At 43.1% G+C, this 21,859-nt stretch overlaps 1 protein-coding gene across 4 annotated transcripts in view; it reads left to right on the top strand.

The window, feature by feature from the left end:
• Positions 1-21,859, top strand: part of LOC140238420 (peroxidasin homolog) — a 64,647-nt gene that overhangs the window by 23,156 nt on the left and 19,632 nt on the right. For all 4 annotated transcript variants that reach the window (XM_072318327.1, XM_072318328.1, XM_072318329.1 and 1 more), the window contains one exon: positions 13,058-13,339. In XM_072318327.1, coding sequence (XP_072174428.1) covers positions 13,058-13,339 — 282 coding nt within the window. The remainder of the gene's footprint in view (positions 1-13,057; positions 13,340-21,859) is intronic.

Raw genomic sequence — 21,859 nt, forward strand, 5'->3', positions numbered from 1 at the left:
ACCACAGCCAAAACAGATGATGTCATCACTGATGTTTGCTGCCCCTTTGACATCGCGTATTACATCATGGACTGCTTTCTGGAAAATTTCGCTAGCGGAACTGATGCCAAAATTCAAGCGTTTGTAGCGAAAGAGTCCTGCATGTGTAGCAAAGGTGGTGATGTACCGGGATTCCTTTGCGCGCTCAAGCTGATGATAGCCTGCCTTCAGGTCAATCTTGCTGAAAATCAGAGCTCCATTGAGATCATGTATGAGTTCCTCAGTAGTGGGTAGGCTATGGCGTTCACGCTGGATACCCTTGTTGGGTTCACGCATGTCCACACATAACCGAATAGAGCCGTCCTTTTTCGGAGGTGTAACGATAGGCGATACCCAGGGAGTCGGCTGCCCTTCAACACGCTCGATGATGTCCTCCTTCAGTAGGTTGCGGAGCTCATCTTCCACCTGACTCCTCAGATGGAATGGTGTACGGCGATTGGTTATCGCGACTGGTTTCACGCTCTTGTCAATATGCAGTTGAAAAGTCTTCCCTTTCAGTTTGCCTATTCTTTGGGAGAGCAGGGGATAGGCTCGTCGCCAGTCAGGCAAGGCACGGACAAGGTGCAGGAGATCCAGGGATTTGGCAGTGGCAAAACCGATCAGACAGCCGTGGGAGCCAGAAACAATGTGAAAGTCTATTGATGTAGTGCGGTGATCAGGCAACTCAGTATCAAGGCAGCAGCGACCAAGAACTGGGAGGGGGGTTGAACCTCCATAGGGGATAAGGGTGGTGTGGGCTGGTGTGACAACGGGGGCTTCCCTAATTTGTGGTACGTGTCCTCATCTAAAATGTTCACAGATGCACCAGTGTCAAGCAGGAATTTGACTGTTATGTCACTGATGGTGAGGGTAACAACTGGGCTAACAGCAGACACCGATCGTTCATGGGAGACTGGAAAACAGTAATCAGGAACATCGTCATCACTGGAGATGGTACCAGAGGGAGGTGCATCATCGTCATGGGTCATTTCCTTTACCACAGCTGCTTTAGCTCCTTTCATTGCGCGAGCCTTAGATCGACAAACTTTTTCAAAGTGATTGGGTTTCGAGCAATAGTTGCAGCGTTTGCCTGCTGCAGGGCATGTACCCTCATGTGGATAGTGACCTCCGCAGTGGCCACAAGTCTGTGAAGATTGCCGTCTGGTATGGCCAGCTGACCGTCCTTGGCCCCTGTAGGGCTTGCGATACGCAGGTGTTTTCACAGCGAGCACAGCGGAAGTCTGTTTGGGCCTTTCCATTTCCTTTGCCTGAGCCTCAGACTGTTCAAGCAAGCGACCCATGGTGATAATGTCACTCAAAGATTTATCAGGTTCACGCAGGGCCATTCGATGAAGGCGTTGGGAAGAGCAATACTGGATTAGCTGGGAGAGGATTTCTTGCTCCGGTTCAGCGAACGAGCAGGACTGGGCGAGTTGCCGTAGTTGGGTGATGTATGCCTCCAATGGCTGCCTGGCAGCTTGCGTGCAGGAACGGAAGATATACCGCTCCATCTGAACGTTTTTCTTTGGAGAGAAGTATGAGGTAAGAATGTCAACAGTGCCTGCATACGTGGTGGCAGGGTCTGGTGGTGGGGCAGCTGAACTCGTGGAAGATGCGGTTGAAGCACTTGCGGTTGTGCTCGGGGTCGGAGCAGGAGGCTTCTCAGCGTCAAAGATATCGTAGACCTTTTCACCCGCATAGTGGAGGAGAAGGGCACGTTTGCGTGAATCACTGGTAACCCCGAATGCTACGAACAAATTTTCAAGGCAAGCAAGCCATTTCTTCCATCGTGATGCGACATCTGTGCGATCGAGTTCTGGATCGAAGGGAGGAAAAGCAGGTAAGCTGGTGCAGCTATCCATGGCTGTATCATCCGAGTGGCTTAGGCACAAACATAAATGTCAATGGGTGGGACTGATACGCGGATCGTGGCGTGCATATGAAAACAAGGCTAAGAAGACACAAGAAATGTGATCACAAATCCTCATAAAAGATTTGCCGTTTACCTCGTGGCCAAATGACGTATTCTCATAAACGACGTAGACTCACAGATAACTAAGGTTCATTGATCTCTGTTCTACAGCCATTTATTTATCCGTCTCGGTATACTCAGGGTTCCCCATGAACGGTGTGGTACTTCTACAATGTTGTCATACAAGTGGTAGCTAGCTGCACACACACAGTGCAGCCAGAATAACATGCATAGCAATCAGCAGTACAGGTCTGTTATTTCCCACCAGTAGATGGCGCTATACAACAATTACACATGAGTGAGTATGAGTAAACTCCAGGATACTACAGGCACATAAGTATATAACCCGTGCCTTTAATGTGCTTGCGCGTCATTCTCTGGGGCTCACCTTCCTTGAATCGCAAGAGTTAGTTTTTTTCAGCCAGGCACACGATGAATTGTGCATGTTGATGTTGATGTTTTCATTCACGCAAGCAATGTAGATTGCTTTACATTAGCTGATGTAGCGCATGAGATACATGTAGCGCTATCATGTCATGCACGCAGGACAGAATATTCTATTGCAATGGCTGCTTTGGCTATGCAAGCTTTCTTGTTTCCACTTTATTTTGTGTTAACAACTTTGCTAAATCAGCTCCTCACTATTGGCACTGAAACAACAGCGATTAGTGTTGACATATAAGAAGTTGTCACTTCATTACGGAACATTGCAGCATCTGTAGGATTGATTATTTGACTGGATGTTCATTGGCACATTGCAGTGTCCCATGCATGATTATATGTGCTAGCTGGTTATGCAGGTGATATTCTTGGTTGGGGAAGACTAGTGATCTGGTTGTGGCTCATATGGGAAGCAACAGTGATAATTAACTGATGACAAATGTTACTGCAGATTTAACAGGAATAGCGCCACCTTGTGGTCAGATCTAAAAACGCATATCTCACTAGTATAATAGGCAGTATGTATAAAGAGAAGAGAGGACTTGGCTGAAAGAACCGGGTGAGGGATGCTGTGATTGTGACCCGGGGGAGGCGCACAATCTTTCAACCTACTTCTCTGCTTTTCCCACTTTGTACCGCTTTTCCACCTTTTCACCTTTTCTGCTCGGTAATCATGTAAGGATGTAGAACAGACAGGCAGTGAAGAATTCATCGTGTCAAGTCAAGTGTAACATTGTGAGTCACGAGGTAAACGATGCATTAAAGAACACAGTGGACACGTACCACCACAGCACAGTTACTTGATCGTGATTCGCTGCAAGTTTGTGAGTACCGTACCGTGCCAGAGCAGAGCAAGTGTGTGTACAGAGCATCAGTATGAGAGGATCGATGTGATGACTGATGTGGGAAGTGTGAATGGAAGTGATGGAAATCGGGAGACGGATCGGCGGAAGAGTGGCGTGATTAGAAAGAGCCAACCCAAGATTACACAAGGTGCCCGGGTATCATACATTACAGCATAAGAGTCAGTAGCAATAACCAGCAGCTACAACAAATAAAAAGTTGTCACTTGATTGCAGGACATAGCATTGTCTGTAAGACTTGTAGCAGCACAATGAGTCATGCTTTCATTTTCTAAGTTTACTGAGAATTGTTTTCGTCCACGCGCTGACCATATCCGCCAGTGGTCACTCTACGGCGTAATACAAGCACATTTTTACGACCGCTCTGGCCCTCTGTATTGCGAGCACTCATATATCATCTGTCACATTCCTCGCGAGCAACGTAACTTCACTTCCGGTCACTCCTACGGTCACCATGACAATGCGAGATGGACAGCCTTTCCAACCAGTCTCCTTCTTTTCTTCGCTCCACGTCTCGAAGAAATTTCGCACGCATGCTACAACTCTTCATTCACAAAAATCAACTTTTCACACTCACAACACTTCTTGACCAACTTTTGACGTGAAAGCACGGAAACGTCAAGTTGTAAACTCACCAAACTTCACCATCAAACATCGGACTCGCGAACCTCTCTCTCTCTCTCAATCTATCTATCTCTATTTTCCATCTCTAACTTTGCCATCTTCTGCAGCATTCGACATTGTGCCATTTCATCATTGTGCTACTTCAGGGAATCATATTTTGTGTCGCGTTATGTTCTCATACATGTGCTAATTGGGAAAGTGCAATAACTGAACTTTCAATTATTGGAGGACCATTTCCTGCAACATCGACTCCAGGCGCAGCTCGGAAACGCAGGAGATATTGTGTGTTATAGAATCGACGAATGGTGAGTAGAAGGATACATTCTCTAAGCTCTATTAACATCCTACTACGAAATCCCTTCACTGGTGACCCCGACGTGTTCTAATTCATCTCCCTGCCACTATGACCGACCCTTCGCAAGCGCCTGTTGAGCCCATTCAATGCCTCCAGGACGAAATACACCATGGTGAGTGCTGGTACCATCAAACATATGGAGAGCATGCTCGCCGTTGTCAACCACCTTGTGGACGACAACCGTCTTCTGCTCATCAACCGCCCGCTGACACGAGCCAGGGAAACAAGCAAGCCAGCACCTAATGGCGACAAACAGCGCTGGTTCACACTCACACAGTCGCCTCTTCTACATTTCAGACAAGAACACCGGCACGCGATTCCTCATCAACGCTGGCGCGGAAGTCGGTGTTCTTCCCCCTTCCCCGGGTGAGAAGCGAGTGCAATCAAGCAAAATTAAGCTACAGGCCGCCAATCAGTCACAAATCACGACATAGGGTGAACGCTCGTTGACACTAAACCTGGGACTGCGACGCGTGTGTCAGTGGATTTTCGTACTCGCAGACGTGCCCACACCCATATTAAGAGCCAACTTCGTACGGCATTTTGGTCTGCTAGTCGACGTCAAGCGACACAAACTGATAGATGGAATGACTAATCTTTCTGTTAGTGGTGTCTTCACCGAACCGTCGGCAACGTCTCTCAGTCTAAAAATGCTGCGCTCCACCGGCACTCACTTCGATGCTCTAATTCAACAACATCCATCAATCACACAGCCAGTATACACACCGGCGAGGGTCAAACACTCGGTCACCCATCACATTGAGACTCGAGGTGCCCCCGTCTCCGCTCGACCACGCCGTCTCGCATCCGACCGCCTCGAAGCGGCTAGAGAGGAATTTAGCCAAATGCTCGAGCTCGGCATCGTCACGCAATCGAAAAGCAACTGGTCCTCGCCCCTCCACATGATGCCGAAAAAGACCGCCGGCGACTGGTGACCGTGTGGTGATTACCGCACCCTCAACCGACAAACAGTCCCCGATCGTTACCCCATTCCCCACCTCCAAGACCTTGCAGCAAATCTCGATGGCATGACAGTATTTTCCAAACTCGACCTCGTTAAGGCGTACCATCAAATTCCTGTTCATCCCGCAGACGTTCACAAAACTACCATCACCACGCCTTTCAGTCTGTTTGAATATGCTCGCATGCCTTTTGAACTTTGCAATGCAGCGCAGACCTTTCAATGCTTCATGGAGGAAGTACTGCGTGGACTCCCATTCGCCTACGCGTACGTGGACGACGTCCTTGTAGCAAGCCGCTCACTCGACGAACATGAAAAACACCTCAACATTTTGTTTTCACGCTTCTCTGAGTAAGGGCATCGTCATCAATCCAGCCAAATGTCAACTCGGCGTGCCATCCCTCCACTTCCTCGGTCACGTTGTCGATCACCACGGCATCTCTCCTCTGCCAGACAAGATCCAGGCAATTCAAGACCTACCAGCCCCTACTTCACTTCGCAAGCTGCGAGAATTTCTGGGTCTCGTCAACTTCTACCGGAGATTTCTCCCTCGATGCGCCGATTTGATGCAGCCACTCACCGACAAGTTGAAAAATGCTACACGGAAAAATCAGCCCATCTCACTCAACGACAACGAACTCTCCTCATTCAACGCAGTGAAAGCAGCCCTATCACAAGCCACCATGCTTGTTCACCCAAAGACGGACGCACCTCTCTGTCTCCTCACAGATGCGTCGGACGTCGGCGTCGGCGGTGTAGGGGGCGTTTCATCAACAAGTTCGTCTGAGGTTTTCACCGACAAATTTGCTATCAGCCAATCAGATGCAAGGATTTCAGTAGCTCCTTGCGTCTGATTGAATGATAGCAAATTTGTCGGTGAAAACCTCCGACGAACTCGTTGATGAAACGCCCCCCAGCAATGCATCGACAGTACTTGGCAACCTCTCACGTGTTTCTCTAAACGACTACAGCCAGCTGAAACTCGCTACAGTGCGTTTGAACGAGAGCTGCTCGCCGTCTACCTGTGCATCAAACACTTTCGTCATATGCTCGAGGGAAGACAATTCATTGTCTACACTGACCACAAGCCTCTCACTCACTCTCTCCACGGCTGTCCCGACAGATACTCGCCACGGGAAATTCGTCAACTTGACTTCATTTCCCAGTTCACCACCGATATCCATCATATCTCAGGCAAACGCAACACAGCTGCTGACGCACTCTCTCGAGCTTTCATCAACAATGTAAGCACCACCCCCATCGACTTCGACGTCATTGCTATCGCCCAAGAGCACGACGAGGAACTCGAACGACTAACAACTGACAGTTCACTCAAACTCTCACCAGTACCAATTCCCTCATCAGTCCGCATGATATTATGTGATTTGTCAACTGGATTTCCTCGTCCATACATCTAGCCCCTCATCGCAAGGCGATCTTTCACTCCCTTCATCAACTCTCTCATCCAGGAGTAAGAGCAATGCAGAAATTGATCGCTGACAGATTTGTTTGGAACGGCATCAATCGTGACGTTCGTTCATGGGCCAAAACATGTCTGCAGTGCCAACGCAGCAAAATTCATCGACACAACAAAGCACCCCTCGGCATATTCTCATCTCCTGATGCGTGATTCGACCACGTGCACATCGACATCGTCGGCCCACTCCCTCCATCAAACAATCACACATACCTCCTCACGTATGTCGATCGATTCACAAAATGGCCAGAAGCCTTCCCCATGAGCGACATCACAACTGAAGCAGACAGAGGTCGTCAATTTGAATCCAACTTCTTCAGCGCTCTCACTACTCAACTCGAATCCACTCGCATTCGCACAACGGCATACCATCCGACAGCGAACGGCCTCGTCGAACGACTACATCGTCAACTCAAAGCCTCTCTCATGGCACACGATGACACCAAATGAACCGGGACGCTACCGCTCGTTCTCCTCGGTATTCAGACCGCAGTAAGGACAGACATAGGCTGCTCAGCTGCAGAGCTCGTCTATGGGACAACACTACGACTACCAGGCCAGTGCATCACCAAACATGAACAGACCTTGATGGACATCGACCCTTCTGACTACGTCCAATGTCTCCGTAAGTTCATGCAGGACATGCACCCGCCATCGACACGCACTCAACTCAAACCGACATTCATGCACAACGACCTCAACACATCTTCACACGTTTTCGTTCGCGATGACACCGTGAGAAAACCACTTCAGCACCCATACAGAGGTCCCTTTCCGGTCATTCGGCGTGCTGACAAGTTTTTCGTGATCGACTACCGCGGCAAACATGACACCGTCAGCATCGACCGCTTGAAACCAGCATTCATAGAAACGGACATCATCCCCGAGCCATCGCCTCGCACCACACGACCACCCCTGACTACAAACACTCAATGCACGACACAACCTGCCACGCCCCCTTCCATCCCACGGTACCTCGCATCCCCATCTCTCACTCCAAACAAAAGACCGCGGAAATCAAGACACGCTCCGGTCATCACGTGCGATTCCCCACAAAATACGTCGACTACTGTGACAACGGTTGAAGAGACATTTTTGTTTCTTACGGATTCAGCTTGTTGTTTTCTACGTCATTCTACATGTTATTTTGTCACTCTCGCTCAACTGAGAACTTTCTACTCTATTTTTTACACTTATCGATTGCTCCTGCATTTCAATTCGCAGCAATCTAGGGGGGAGCTACTTGTAGCAGCACAATGAGTCATACTTACATTTTCTAAGTTTACTGAGAATTGTTTTCGTCCACTCGCTGACCATATCCGCCAGTGGTCACTCTACGGCGTAATACAAGCACATTTTTACGACCGCTCTGGCCCTCTGTATCGCGAGCACTCATGTATCATCTGTCACATTCCTCGCGAGCAACGTAACTTCACCTCCGGTCACTCCTACGGTCACCATGACAACGCGAGATGGACAACCTTTCCAACCAATCTCCTTCTTTTCTTCGCTCCACGTCTCGAAGAAATTTCGCACGCATGCTACAACTCTTCATTCACAAAAATCAACTTTTCACACTCACGACACTTCTTGACCAGCTTTCGACGTGAAAGCACGGAAACGTCAAGTTGCAAACTTCCCAAACTTCATCATCAAACATTGGACTCGCGAACCTCTCTCTCTCTCTCTCAATCTATCTATCTCTATTTTCCATCTCTAACTTTGCCATCTTCTGCAGCATTCGACATTGTGCCATTTCATCATTGTGCTACTTCAGGGAATCATATTTTGTGTCGCGTTATGTTCTCATACATGTGCTAATTGGGAAAGTGCAATAACTGAACTTTCATTTATTGGAGGACCATTTCCTGCAACATCGACTCCAGGCGCAGCACGGAAACGCAGGAGATATTGTGTGTTATAGAATCGACGAATGGTGAGTAGAAGGATACATTCTCTAAGCTTTATTAACATCCTACTACGAAATCCCTTTAGACTGATTAATTCATCGAATGTTATAATGCATCGTGTTGCTTATCGGCACATTGCATATAGTTACCATATACAGTATGTGTAGGCCAATACCTAATCATGTTGGTTATGCAGGTGAAATGCTGGGTTTTAAAAACCATGATTTTGTTGTGGTGCATTCAGACTGCACCCCAAATTGACTGCATTTTTCTTTTCTGGTAAAAATAGTGCATCGTTATCATCAACAATTTTGATAGTTTCACTTTTTGTTCTGTGATGATAGTGTGGACCAAGTTGGAGCTGGCAGCTTATACTGTGTCCATTGGTTTTGGCATCAAAGTTGGGCAGAGATCATTGGGGCAACCACACTGCCTTGTGTGGCTGCTGTGACATAATGGGCCTATTGGTGAGACTATCATGGGTAGCAAGGTCAGGGTTCACGTGATCGAGAAGTATGCATATCCTTTATCCTTTCCTGTGTATGCATGCTGGGAGGAGTGATGTGGGTGAGAACATGCAATGCTGCCTTGGTAGAGATGCTGTCTTTGTTGTTCCTATGACTACCAGAGATTCCAAATTTCTCAAATTTTGTGGGTGTTGTGATTTTTCCCCCAACTTTTTTCCATCCCTTCCCCCCCCCCCCCCCTCTTTACTGTAGGAAAGGACAGTTGCAGTTTGTACCTTTTGGGTAACTGTAATATCTAGGTCCTTTTGTGAAGGTACGCTGGAACATTATCTGTCAAACATTGATAAAAGTGAGCAACATTTTAATAATTTGATGTTTTGTGTTACAAGTAGTCGGCATACTTCCTGCGAAAAGGGAGAAAAGGACATGTGAACTGAAATACATCTAACCCTCTACTCTCCCGCCCCAGCTCACCACCCTGGGCTGGGGCTACCAGCGGCAGGGGATGGCTGGGCTCGCGCCTGGTCTGTAAGACGCGAGGGGATTTGGTTAGTGCACTCGTATTAATAGACACACCTGCCACATCATCAACAATTAGTTAAGTTAATTTACGGACAAAATTTAAGAAAACGTTACATCAATTTCGTAAAGTTAATTGGCAGTTATTCAAGGGGAAAATCTCCTCTTGTTCAATCAATTTCCATCACGATTACTGGGCACTTGCGATTCAAACGTTATTATACAATTTAAACGGGCATGCGCATTATTACAATCTCATCTCGGTTATTGTACTTACATACAGCTTCGGGTGCAAGTGCAAAAGGGGGGGGGGTTAATAGGGAAGGGAAATTGTCCGCGGATAACTGCAATCATTTACGGAAGTCCTTCCTTCGCTCAGTCCTTATCGCTGGCGCTACATGTAACTCTGTTGGTGGCTGCCTCCGTCGCCTTCGACCCGTAGCTCTCCCGTCGCGCCGGCGGCTCGCCGCAGCATTTCCCTGACGGCTGGTATACGGCTGCATTGATCTGGCTGTCTGGGCTTCGCTTCACCTGCTCCTCGGCCTCCTCAGGATATTAGTGGGCATCAGGGATGGGGGTTGTGCAGAGTTCACAATCACTTTTTACACGGCAGCTTGTCGGACAGTGGCACAGACAGGCGTTCCCATTCAAATCAAATTCCGATTTTACGCTAACTATATTGTCATTCGAAATTACAAGCCATTCCCCACGTCAGAAATTAAAGTTCGGCCCACGGCACTATATATATTAGTAAATGGTCTGGCAGAGATCAATCATTGTTCAGGACGACACACCACTATAATTCAATTCAGTCCACCTGTGTGCTGCCAAACCCGGTCTTTCCCCACCAACGTTCAAAAGGAAATTATGCCAACGGGCTACATCTTCAAATCTGCTACTCTGAGGACTTCATCTTCGCTAAAATTCAAACTATCTGACAAAGTTCTCTCCCGAACCGGGCAAAAGTTCTTGCGAAAAATGCTGGCAGAAGTTCTCTCCAAAAAATGTGTGCAGAAATCTGGGCGGAATTTCCCCCCAAAAGTGGGTGCTGAAAGTTCCGTCCAAAAAAATCTGTCTCGCTCCCTACAATGCATGCCCCTTTTAAACTAACCCTTAAATCCCTCCTACAATTCTATTATCCAATCATTTTAATTAATTTCCCCCACCTGAATTATTGACAACCCTCTTTCGACCAATCCGCTTACCTGTCCCCAACTTGACCCTCTCTTCTCACCTGCGTAACCTACATTTGTACCTGCGTCTCGAACCCAACCTGACACTCTCCCTTCCTCCTAATATTTATGAAACAAAACCTAGCTTCGCTACGAGCCCTTTAACTTACTCCTCCAGCAGAATTCCCAATTTAACTCGCACTACCTTAATATTCCCATTAAACACCTCAACTCCTTGTCAAACATATACTCCTACATAACATCCTGCCAGTCCTATCTATTTCTTTGTCCCTTTAAAGATCACCTGATGTCTATCAAATGTCCTTCTTCTTTATTCCCTTTGTCTGATTCCCTATGATGTCCTACGATGCCCTAAGCCCGCTGTCTGAACCTTATTCCTTTCCCTTTTATTACCTTTATTCATTCACCCTATGCTTTACCCTATCTACTTCCTGACCCTCTAAATTCTTATTATTCCCTTTATAATGCCGATCCTATTCGGAAGCCCCCTATTATTCAGCTCGTTACATCCATATTGAATGAACCTCATCAGGGCTGAATATTTAATTCTTTTGCAACGATGCAACCTGCATATGTATATTATATACATGTACGTTGTAGGTCCTATGTGTGTATGTTTATACATACCAGTATACGTGTGTGTGTGTGTGTGTGTCTGTCCGTCTGTCTGTCTCTCTTTGTCTGTCTTTTGTCTTCCTGTCCAAGCATGATTAATAAAGATCATAGTTTTAATCTGATGTAAGATTCAAAGATGTGTGTGCACATGCATTTTCAGGTTTTTTTTTTCATTCTAATGGCTCCAAATATATTTCATACTATGAAGTTTGAAAACAAAACTTCATATTTATTTTGAGTGTGCAGTATTAGTAGTACTGGAGGTTGAGATGTTTTTTTTTCACTCCTCGTTACGACTGGTTTTCATTTCTCCTAACAGACTGAGAGCGTCCTTCATTGGGATAGGGCACAGTATGGTGGTTGAAATGTTACACAATTGTATACTGTCATGCAATACTTGTCCCTGCATTGTTCTTGAAGGGCCGAATGTAACCGTGACAATTCATGTTTCTTGTGGCAAATATTTTAGGCAGATGCTGTGATGGTACAGACAAGTGCTACTTTTGTATGGTTTCTCGACACAATGATTGTTGCTACTATAACTATTCATGGTTACTTCATACCAATTGGTGCAAATTGCATATCAGCATGGCAAAAATACATGAATGCCTATGATGAATGATCTGTTGTCATGATAGACATGTACCTTTGATCGTGATGCCTGCAAGACTCTGAGCATGCATGGCATTGGAGTAAAGATTGGCTGCAGAAAAGAGCATTTTACTAAATTATTCAAATTGTATGCATCATAATTTTACTTGTAATTATATATATATATTTTTTTTTTTTTGGCTCAAAACTTCTTCTTAACAACTGAAAATTTGCCCAAGGAGTGGTCAGCAAGAATGCCACAGCAACCAATGCATGTAGGCTGGACTCCAAGAACCGACAAATATATAGTATGGACAAGTGTATTATAAAGAAATGTAGCAAGTTATTGACTCCTGAATGATGAAAATACCATGAATTTGAATACATGAGTGCACTGGTGTACTTAAACTGTACCACAAGCATTTTCTATGTCATTGCACAGCAGTCTTGAACAGTTTTTAGTACTGCTACTGTTAAAGTGTATAATTTAATGCATTTTGTGCATCCAGGGTCCCATTTCATGAAAAATGTCAGGATGGCAACTCTTGCTGGAACAAATGGCAACTTCCATTGGCAACAGCCAATCAGGAAACTGGATTCTTGTAGTTACTATATAACAATTGCCGTTCCAGCAAGAGTTGCTATCATATCATTTTTTTTTAATGAAATGGGGCCCAGAAGCAAGTGCAAGAATAAAAATAAGCACACAAATATTTTTGCTTGTTATATGTGACACCATTTAATGTACCGTTTTGATTCTGTGGAGTTAAAAACATGCAGAGTTCATCCTAACTGACCGAGCATGAATAGTTACTCGGGAGAAAGTTTCCACTTTTGCAGTAATTATTTTACCTTCAGTATCATCTTTGTGTGTTTTGTTTGCTAATCTTTATATGACTTTAGATCAAATACAAAGGACATCACAGTCACTTGTATCAGCACATTTGTAATGCTGACAATAAATCCCTTAAGATTTTGCTTTCAATGTTATGAAGCACTCGTATGATCGATGTAAGATTTCAATCATAATCCATTTCTGTTCATCTTACAGAGGCATCCGACAAAACAATCAAAGCTCGTGTTGGGGAAAGTGTGAGGCTTGCTTGTCCTGTTTCAAGGGCATCTAGAACTCATGGGGAGGCAAACTGGACGAGGTATTCGTATGATATGTTACAAGCCACACTTATTACCACAGTGCCACGATACTCGGTCAGAGGTGACTTCCTGACAATTGAGAATGCGTCTCCAAATGATGACGGGGTCTTCGTGTGTCAGCGACCACAAACTGAAAGGGCTGCAGGTGTTGTGCATACTATTGATTTCCATACCTTTGGTAAGATATTGTCTTTGTTTCCCTCACCTTGTCAGAGATGCCAAGTTTCTCAACTGGCTGGGAGCTAGTAACTGCGAGGGTGTGAAACGAACCCGGAAAGGGGGGGGGGGGGTGCAGAAGGGGGTGTCTCCCTCCCACTATAGGGAATTTTTTCACTTTACGATTAGTAATTGTGCAATTTGGTGCATACCTATAGGGCTGTAGTGCAATTTTACTTGCAGAATTCTCATTTCTTTGTGATATGGAAGATGCATGTTTCTGAAAGACATCATTTGGAGTATTTTTCCCAAATTTTTCTTCAAGAGTGAATGACTCTTGATTAGTAGAAAACAGAATGTATAACTGACATGACTTGGAAGATGACACAAGTTTTTAGAGACATGGATTATTTATTAGCAAAGTAAATAGCTGTAATTAGTAAGGAAACAACCATCTAGGTATCCTCTGCCCACTTCCTATGGGAGGTGTGAGAAAATGATTGCTGGGCGGGTGAGCGTGAGTTGGGTCGCTGGGGCATGAGACTCGGTAGGTCTGCCTCATCGTCGTTGTACCATTAATAGTAGCTCAGTGTGCAAAGTTTGGCCCAAATGTTACACTTTGATCACTGTGAAACCAAACATCTCTTTTAACTGTCCCGGATATTTGCCTACTTGTCTTTGTGACATGTTTGCGGAAATAATTCAATTACATTTTGTAAAACTTCAGGCCATCAGTTTCAGTGATGTAGGTAGTTCAACATGTAGTCACTTTGTAATCTAAATTACAATATACAGGCTGTATTCATTTAAGTGATGAAAATTATCGGCACACTGCCAAGTTTGTGTGGAAAAGCTTTTAAAAGTTACAGTTTGCTCCACAATTTTGGGCGATTGGAGAAAATCAGCATGTTGTATATTGATGTTCTGGCATTATATTCAACAGTTTAGGCAAATATCAAGGCACAGGGAAACCCTATTGCATCAAGGTCACAGGTACCACCAATTTTACCTCATTGTTAGTCAAGTGTACATTACGAATGTGAGATATTATCTGAAGGTTAAAGTCTATGTATGTTTATGACACATTCGGCAAATACACAATGTTAATTGTCTTCTGGGATGAAGTCATGAAATCATGCTTTGCTAATGAGCCAGTACCAGCTAACTACCATACTGTAAAATCGGGACTGCTAAATTTATTCCATTAAAAGTGGCACCTCATTTTAAGTGAGTTCATTATAATGGGGTTTTCCTGTACATTATTTCAGGCCATGACTATTACTTCAGTCCCTAACTAGGAAAGCAGTGGAGAGCTAAGACCTTCACAAAGCAGCTCATTTCCACCCATACATGCATGCTGAAAATTGCCCAATTTTCAGATATAGAAGCCCTTTGTTTACATCATCAGCTTCCAGCAGCATGGCTTGTCCCTTCGAGCAGACCAGGCGTGCGCATATATATGCAAACCTCAAATATGTGCAGCTCTAACCCCCAAGTTCATTGACCCTTTGTGCCAAAATAAAAAAATATCCTTCAGAAATTCATAAAAATTCCTGGATCACTACCAAAATTTAGTCATCTGTTTCTTGTGTCATTATTGACTTTTGCTGTAAGTTAGCTTGCAAACAAACAAACAAACCAACGCCGATAAAAGCATAACCTCCTTCCTCGGCGTTAGCGCCTTTTCGATGCCTCTTGGGTCCTTTCATACATTTTGTCTTCATCTATATGCCTACCCGCAGTGTGTGACTAAAATTCATCCAGGAACGGCTGCCTCATATTACTAATTGAGTGAACAGGTGGTAATTTGAATTTCTACAAAAGCTTGTTATCATTTCAGCACAACTTCCAAAGCTTGAATTTTGTTTTTCTCTGTTCTGCAAAATTTTGAATTGATTTCATCACACAGTTTTGTAGGGGCAAACATTGTTTTATGATGAACTTGTTATTACAAGCAGACCAAGCAAGGAGGTACGAGAGATGGAGTTGCAACAGTCTTATTTATTTTGATCTCATGCTCGAAGCCGCCTCTCAAAAAATAATTAAATTGTGTGCCAAACTGGATCTGCCCTACAGATAGGAAGACAATGAATCCATGTCTCATTCATAATTACCTGCCAATCTCTGCGTAAGATATGTCTTTATGATGGTAATTACTTTTTGCTATCCCTGTTTATAAATGATGGGTGATATGCAATCGTAAAGATGGGGGTGCACGAATAGAAATTGCTCAAGTATTGCTGAAATAGATATCACAATTACTCAACTGTACATGTCTGTACACCAATCTGGCATATCATTTTATGAAGAACTGTACATGAAGATGATACCATTTTAAGTTTTATTTGTTGGAAATAATCGGAAAAGTGATAAAACCGGCTTTCCCAGAGGGTAAAAACACTTTCACAACATACAGCTCATATTAACGCTTCTGCACATATCCTTGGACAAAACTCAGGGGTGAATCCAGGAATTCCCTAGTGAGGAGATGCCTGTACAGAAAAGGGGGGAGCACATGCCCCCCCCCCTGCAATTTTTCCTTTCTATTCCTTTTGTTTTAAAAAATAAAGAAAGAGTGTGCACCTGGTGTGCCTCCCTGTGTATCCTCCACTGGAATTGACTTTTGTTTCATTGTTATGCTTAAATCATTAGTTGAAGTTTCATTCCATTTGATATATCAATGAGCAGCATATATATATACTCGATTTTATGGTTGGTATAAAAAATTAATATTTATATTGCTGAGGAAGATTGCGGCTTCATGCATGGAACATTAAAGGCACAAATGCACCTATGGAATTCTTATGTTCATCCATAGAAAACTCAGCTGATTGAATGATTATAGCCAGTTGGAACTCTATCTCTTAAACCTCCTTGGACCAAGCTTGCAAGAAGAGCACGTCACTGGAGATTTTTCTCTTGACATCCATTTTATCTATGTACAAAATGAAATACATGTACTTGGGTAACTAGTATGAGATATGTACCGTATGACATGTATACCCTCTTGTACAGTTATTGTAAAAGCTGTCTTTTTTTTTGCAAGAGTAAGGCACTTGACAGACTCGACTGGAAGTAATTTCTGTGACATTTCGACTGCTTTTGAAAGCTTCCCAAAATGGTCAACACCAGGGGAAACCCACCAACGGTAGCTGGAAAAAAGCAAGCCCGACCCGCTGGGGAGGTACTCGACGACTCGAAAAGCTGCCCCTCAGATGGCTTGCCCGTGGGCGGTCAACCAGAACTTGACGCCAAAGTGGACATTGGATCTATTGTTGAGGCAATTATCCAGGCATTCACGGACAAACGACTTGTCGAAAATCGCCTCGCCCCTGCCCTAGGACCGGTGCTAGCTCCAGCGCTACATGACTGCTTCATGCTGGAATTAGAAAAAAGAGACGTCAAAATCAAGCAACTTGAGAGCAAGCTGTGCAATGCTGAGGCTCGTGTTGAAGAACTAGAGCAATACTCCAGGCGTAACTGTCTGGTCATCCATGGGATCAAGGAAAACCCACAGGAAAGCACAGATGAGCTGGTCAGCAAACTCGCAAAGGATCACCTGGGAGTTGAAATCCAGCCTCAGGACATCGACAGGTCTCATAGGATCGGCGACAAGGGGAGACTAGACAGGAATGGCCATGCTCTACCTCGCCCCATCATCACAAAGTTTGCCACCTATGGTCCCAGATCGCGTATCTATGCCGCCAGATCAAAGCTCAAGTCCACACGCATCTTCATCCATGAAAATCTCACCATCGAAAGACAAAAGCTGCTGAGAAAGGTGAGAACAAAGTATCCTCCACCAAATAACAAGGTATGGACACAGGATGGCAAAATCAAGATCAGAACTGCCAACAATGTGTTCACGATTGCGTCCCATGACGACTGGACGGAACATTGTAAGCATACACATACCTAACATGACCGCACCTGTTTATATACACACGTAGGCAGTTGCTATGGACGCTAAATCGCCGGCTGTTTTTTTTTTTCTTTCTTTTTTTTTCTGCAGAATGTTAACACAAACGGCTCCGTACGCCTTTTTGTTAGCTGAACTTGTGAACTTTTGACTTTGTAATATCCGTATTTATCCTTCCCAGCAACTTGTTATGTGTTATATAACTGTACAAGTGTACTTTTTGTTCAAACACCTTAAGATCGAATCACAAGATATGTGTATGTGAATTGTGCGGAAAGCAATGTCATGAGACATGCTACATTTCAAGCTGTTCGCTGCACTTAAACCCAAAATGTTATATTTGTCCTCCGTGTATCTCTAACGAATTGCCATTTAACCACATACTTGAAGATGATGATTTTCACAGAGAATTATTCTCTTTTTTTCACTACTCTAGCAGTGATATCTCATTTGAATCAGGCCTTAACTCCCACGTTTTTGAAGTGTTTGGCATGAACAGTGATGATAATGTCTCCATCAATAATCTAGAAAGTCCATGCAATTATTATTTCAATGACACTTTCAATCACAAATTTCTAAAATGTCAAAACGAGGCTGTGTTCTCCCTATTTCATTTGAATGCTCAGAGTTTGTCTGCAAAGCACGAATGTTTAGCCGACTGTCTTAGTAGCCTTTGCCATAAATTTGCAATTTATGCTTTCACTGAGACTTGGTTTAACTCGAATGTGTCCTCCCTTTACAATATGCCAGGTTATTCTTTGTTACATAGATCACGTGAAGGAAGAAGAGGAGGAGGGGTTTGTCTCTATGTGGAATCTAAATACATGTTTAAGGAAAGAGATGATTTGGTGTTTTGCAACGAATATACAGATACTTTATTTATTGAAATTGAGATGAAGCACGCAAAGAATGTTATAATTGGTGTGGTGTACAGAGCTCCAAATTCGAACCCTAGTGATTTCAATGGTATGCTAGAAAAGTCTTTGAAAGCTATTGCCATGGAAAACAAATTGTGTTACATTGTTGGTGATTTCAACTTCGACATACTTAAATACTCTGTTAGTTCATGTACAAGCGAATTCATTAGCGTAATGTATTCGCACGGTTTGTACCCACTTATCACTAAACCTACCCGGTTAACAGCGAGATCATACACTTGTATTGACAACATATTTACCAACGTTGTTGACAAACCAACGACTCCAGGGATCCTTTTTTCTGATGTTTCTGACCACTTACCAATTTTTCAATTTACAAAATTTGGCAAACAGCACCAACAACAGTACAGGCTTGATAGTCACGATCAAAAGCCACTTTGTGAGAATTTTGATATGAAAGAGCTCTCTCGGGAATTATGCTCAGTCAATTGGTCTTTTATTTGTCCCCGCCGAACGAGTTCGAGCAGGGGACTATGAAACGGGCTCCGTACGTGTGTGTGTCCGTGTGTCCGTGTGTCCGTCCGTGCGTCCGTGCGTCCGTGTGTCCGTCCGTGCGTCCGTGTGTGATCAAAATGTTCAAAATGCTACTCCTTCGCCATTTCTAACCCGATTTTGATTCTGTTTGCTTTATATGATAGCACTACATGGGAGCTTTGAAACTTCTATAAAGAATTTCAGTTGTGACCTTTGACCTTGACCTTTGACCTATATTGTACATTTTGCTTCAAAATGCTACTCCTTCGCCATTTCTAACCCGATTTTGATTCCGTTTGCTTTATATGATGGCACTAGGTGAGGGCTTCAAAACTTCTACACAGAATTTTGACCTTTGACTTCTTTGACCTTTGACCTTGATTTTTTGCCTATATTGTACATTGGCTACAAAATGCTACTCCTTCGCCATTTCTAACCCGATTTCGATTCCGTTTGCTTTATATGATGGCACTAGGTGAGGGCTTCAAAACTGCTACACAGAATTTTGACCTTTGACTTCTTTGACCTTTGACCTTGATTTTTGACCTAAATTGTACATTTTGCTACAAAATGCTACTCCTTCGCCATTTGTAACCCGATTTCAATTCCGTTTGCTTTAAGTGATGGCACTTGGTGAGGGCTTCAAAACTTCTACACAGAATTTTGACCTTTGACTTCTTTGACCTCTGACCTTGATTTTTGACCTGTATTGTACATTTTGCTATTAAATGCTACTCCTTCGCCATTTCTAACCCGATTTCGATTCCGTTTGCTTTATGTGATGGCACTAGGTGAGGGCTTCAAAACTTCTACACAGAATTTTGTCCTTTGACTTCTTTGACCTTTGACCTTGATTTTTTACCTATATTGTACATTGGCTACAAAATGCTACTCCTTCGCCATTTCTAACCCGATTTCGATTCCGTTTGCTTTATGTGATGGCACTAGGTGAGGGCTTCAAAACTTCTACATAGAATTTTGACCTTTGACTTCTTTGACCTTTGACCTTGATCTTTTTACCTATATTGTACATTTTGCTACTAAATGCTACTTCCGGCGGGGACATATATTACGCACCGCGTAATTTCTACTTTTCCTTGTTGAAAATGGGAGTGATGTTAACTCCTCGTATGATATTTTTCTTGACACTTTCACCAAGATTTGTGATAAACATGTTATTCAGCGTGCACCACTCAAGGAGACCAAAAATATGCTATAAGAAAGCCATGGGTAACAAAAGGAATATTAAAGTCAATCAATAAAAGGCAAAGGTTATATTACAAACATATTCATGTTCCCTCACGTAAGAATGAAGGTGTGTATAAACGATATAGAAACAAATTGAATATGATTCTACGCGAATCAAAACGACTTTATTATGCTAACTTGATTGAAAGAAATAGATCAAACCTTTGTAAAACATGGAAAATTGTAAATGAGATTTTGGGGAGAAGTAGCAAATCTGTATTGCCACCTTTTATTGAACGTTGTGGTCAAAAAATTGAAAATCATAAAGAAATAGCAAATGTTTTCAACCGGTATTTTGCAAATGTAGGAGTCTCAATTTCAGAAAACATTCAAAGCTGTCCGAAGCATTTTACAGATTATTTGAGCTCGAAAACATCAGTTTCCACTTTCTTCTGTCCTACCAATGAGTCGGAAATAGTTGAAATTGTGAAAGACATGAATTGTAAGATTTCATGTGGTCATGATGGTCTTAGTCCTAAATTTGTAAAACAAATTATTCATTATATTGCTCGTCCCCTGGCTTTTATATTTAATCAATCGCTATGCTCAGGTAAGGTCCCAGACTCCCTCAAACTTGCAAAGGTAATTCCTGTTTATAAGAAGAATAATAGATTTTTGATAGAAAATTATAGACCAATTTCTCTTCTTCCAACTTTCTCCAAAATAATTGAACGCATTGTATAAGTATTTGTCCGAAAATGACCTTCTCATAAAAGAACAATTTGGTTTTCGGCCCTCCTCTTCGACAGAATCAGCATTGTTACACACCTTGGAACAAGTCATTTTATTCCTCGAAAAAAAAGAAATTCCTTTGGCTATGTACATTGACCTGAGCAAAGCGTTTGACTCACTGGACCATAACATACTCTTGCACAAGCTAGAACACTATGGTATTCGTGGTGTGCCTCATTCTTGGTTTGTTGATTACTTGAGTGGACGACAACAATACACCAGCTTCAACGGTGCTAAGTCGGACCTCATGCCCGTATCTCATGGCGTGCCCCAAGGTAGTATCCTTGGCCCTCTTCTCTTTTTGATTTATGTCAACGATGTTATCAATTCATCGAAAGTTTTTCGTTTTGTAATTTATGCTGATGATATTAATATTATATATTCACATTCTGATCAGAAAATGCTTAACCGAATTGTTAGTGAAGAAGTGCAATCCTTATGCAACTGGTTCAAGGCATATAAACTACAAATGAATATTAGTAAAACGAAATATATGATTTTTCAATCTTCCAGAAGACAGATACAATTTTATCCAAACTTTTCTATAAAAATTGGTAATAATGAAATTGAAAAGGTTGCCACAATAAATTTTTTAGGGGTGTATATTGACGAAAAGTTGTCCTGGAATAACCATATAAATTATGTCCACGGAAAGATAAGTGTTGCACTTGGTATGATGTTCAAGCTTCGCTCGTTAATCCCGAAAAATACACTGTTAATGCTTTACAATGCCTTTATCTTGCCGTACTTAGACTATTGTAATCTCGTCTGGTCAGGGACCAGCCAGAGACAATTAGATCGGCTAACGGTCCTCCAAAAGAAAGCCATTCGCCTTTGTACAAATTCCCTCAATCTTGCCCACACCCCTCCATTATTTAAGGACTTGCAAACGTTAAATTTTCGAGACAGAATTTCATTCAAACTTGGTATTTTTATGTATAAATATGTTCGCTCAGTCTTGCCAGATATATTTAATGATTATTTTTCTACTCATGCCAAGAAACATTCTTTCAATACTAGAAATAAACAATTTCACCATTTTATCGTCTGAAAATTTGTCAATCCAACTCAATAAAGTACAAAGGGGCTAAATTGTGGAATATGTTAAGCATGAAACTGAAAACTGCTAACACATTGAATCTTTTTATGACTCAATATAAGCAGCTTTTTCTTAATCTGTACTGATTGTTTATTATATATGAATGAATGATGAAAATTGTGCAATTCCCAT

Source organism: Diadema setosum, chromosome 15, assembly GCF_964275005.1.
Source record: "Diadema setosum chromosome 15, eeDiaSeto1, whole genome shotgun sequence".
In the NCBI taxonomy this organism is placed as follows: Eukaryota; Metazoa; Echinodermata; class Echinoidea; order Diadematoida; family Diadematidae; genus Diadema; species Diadema setosum.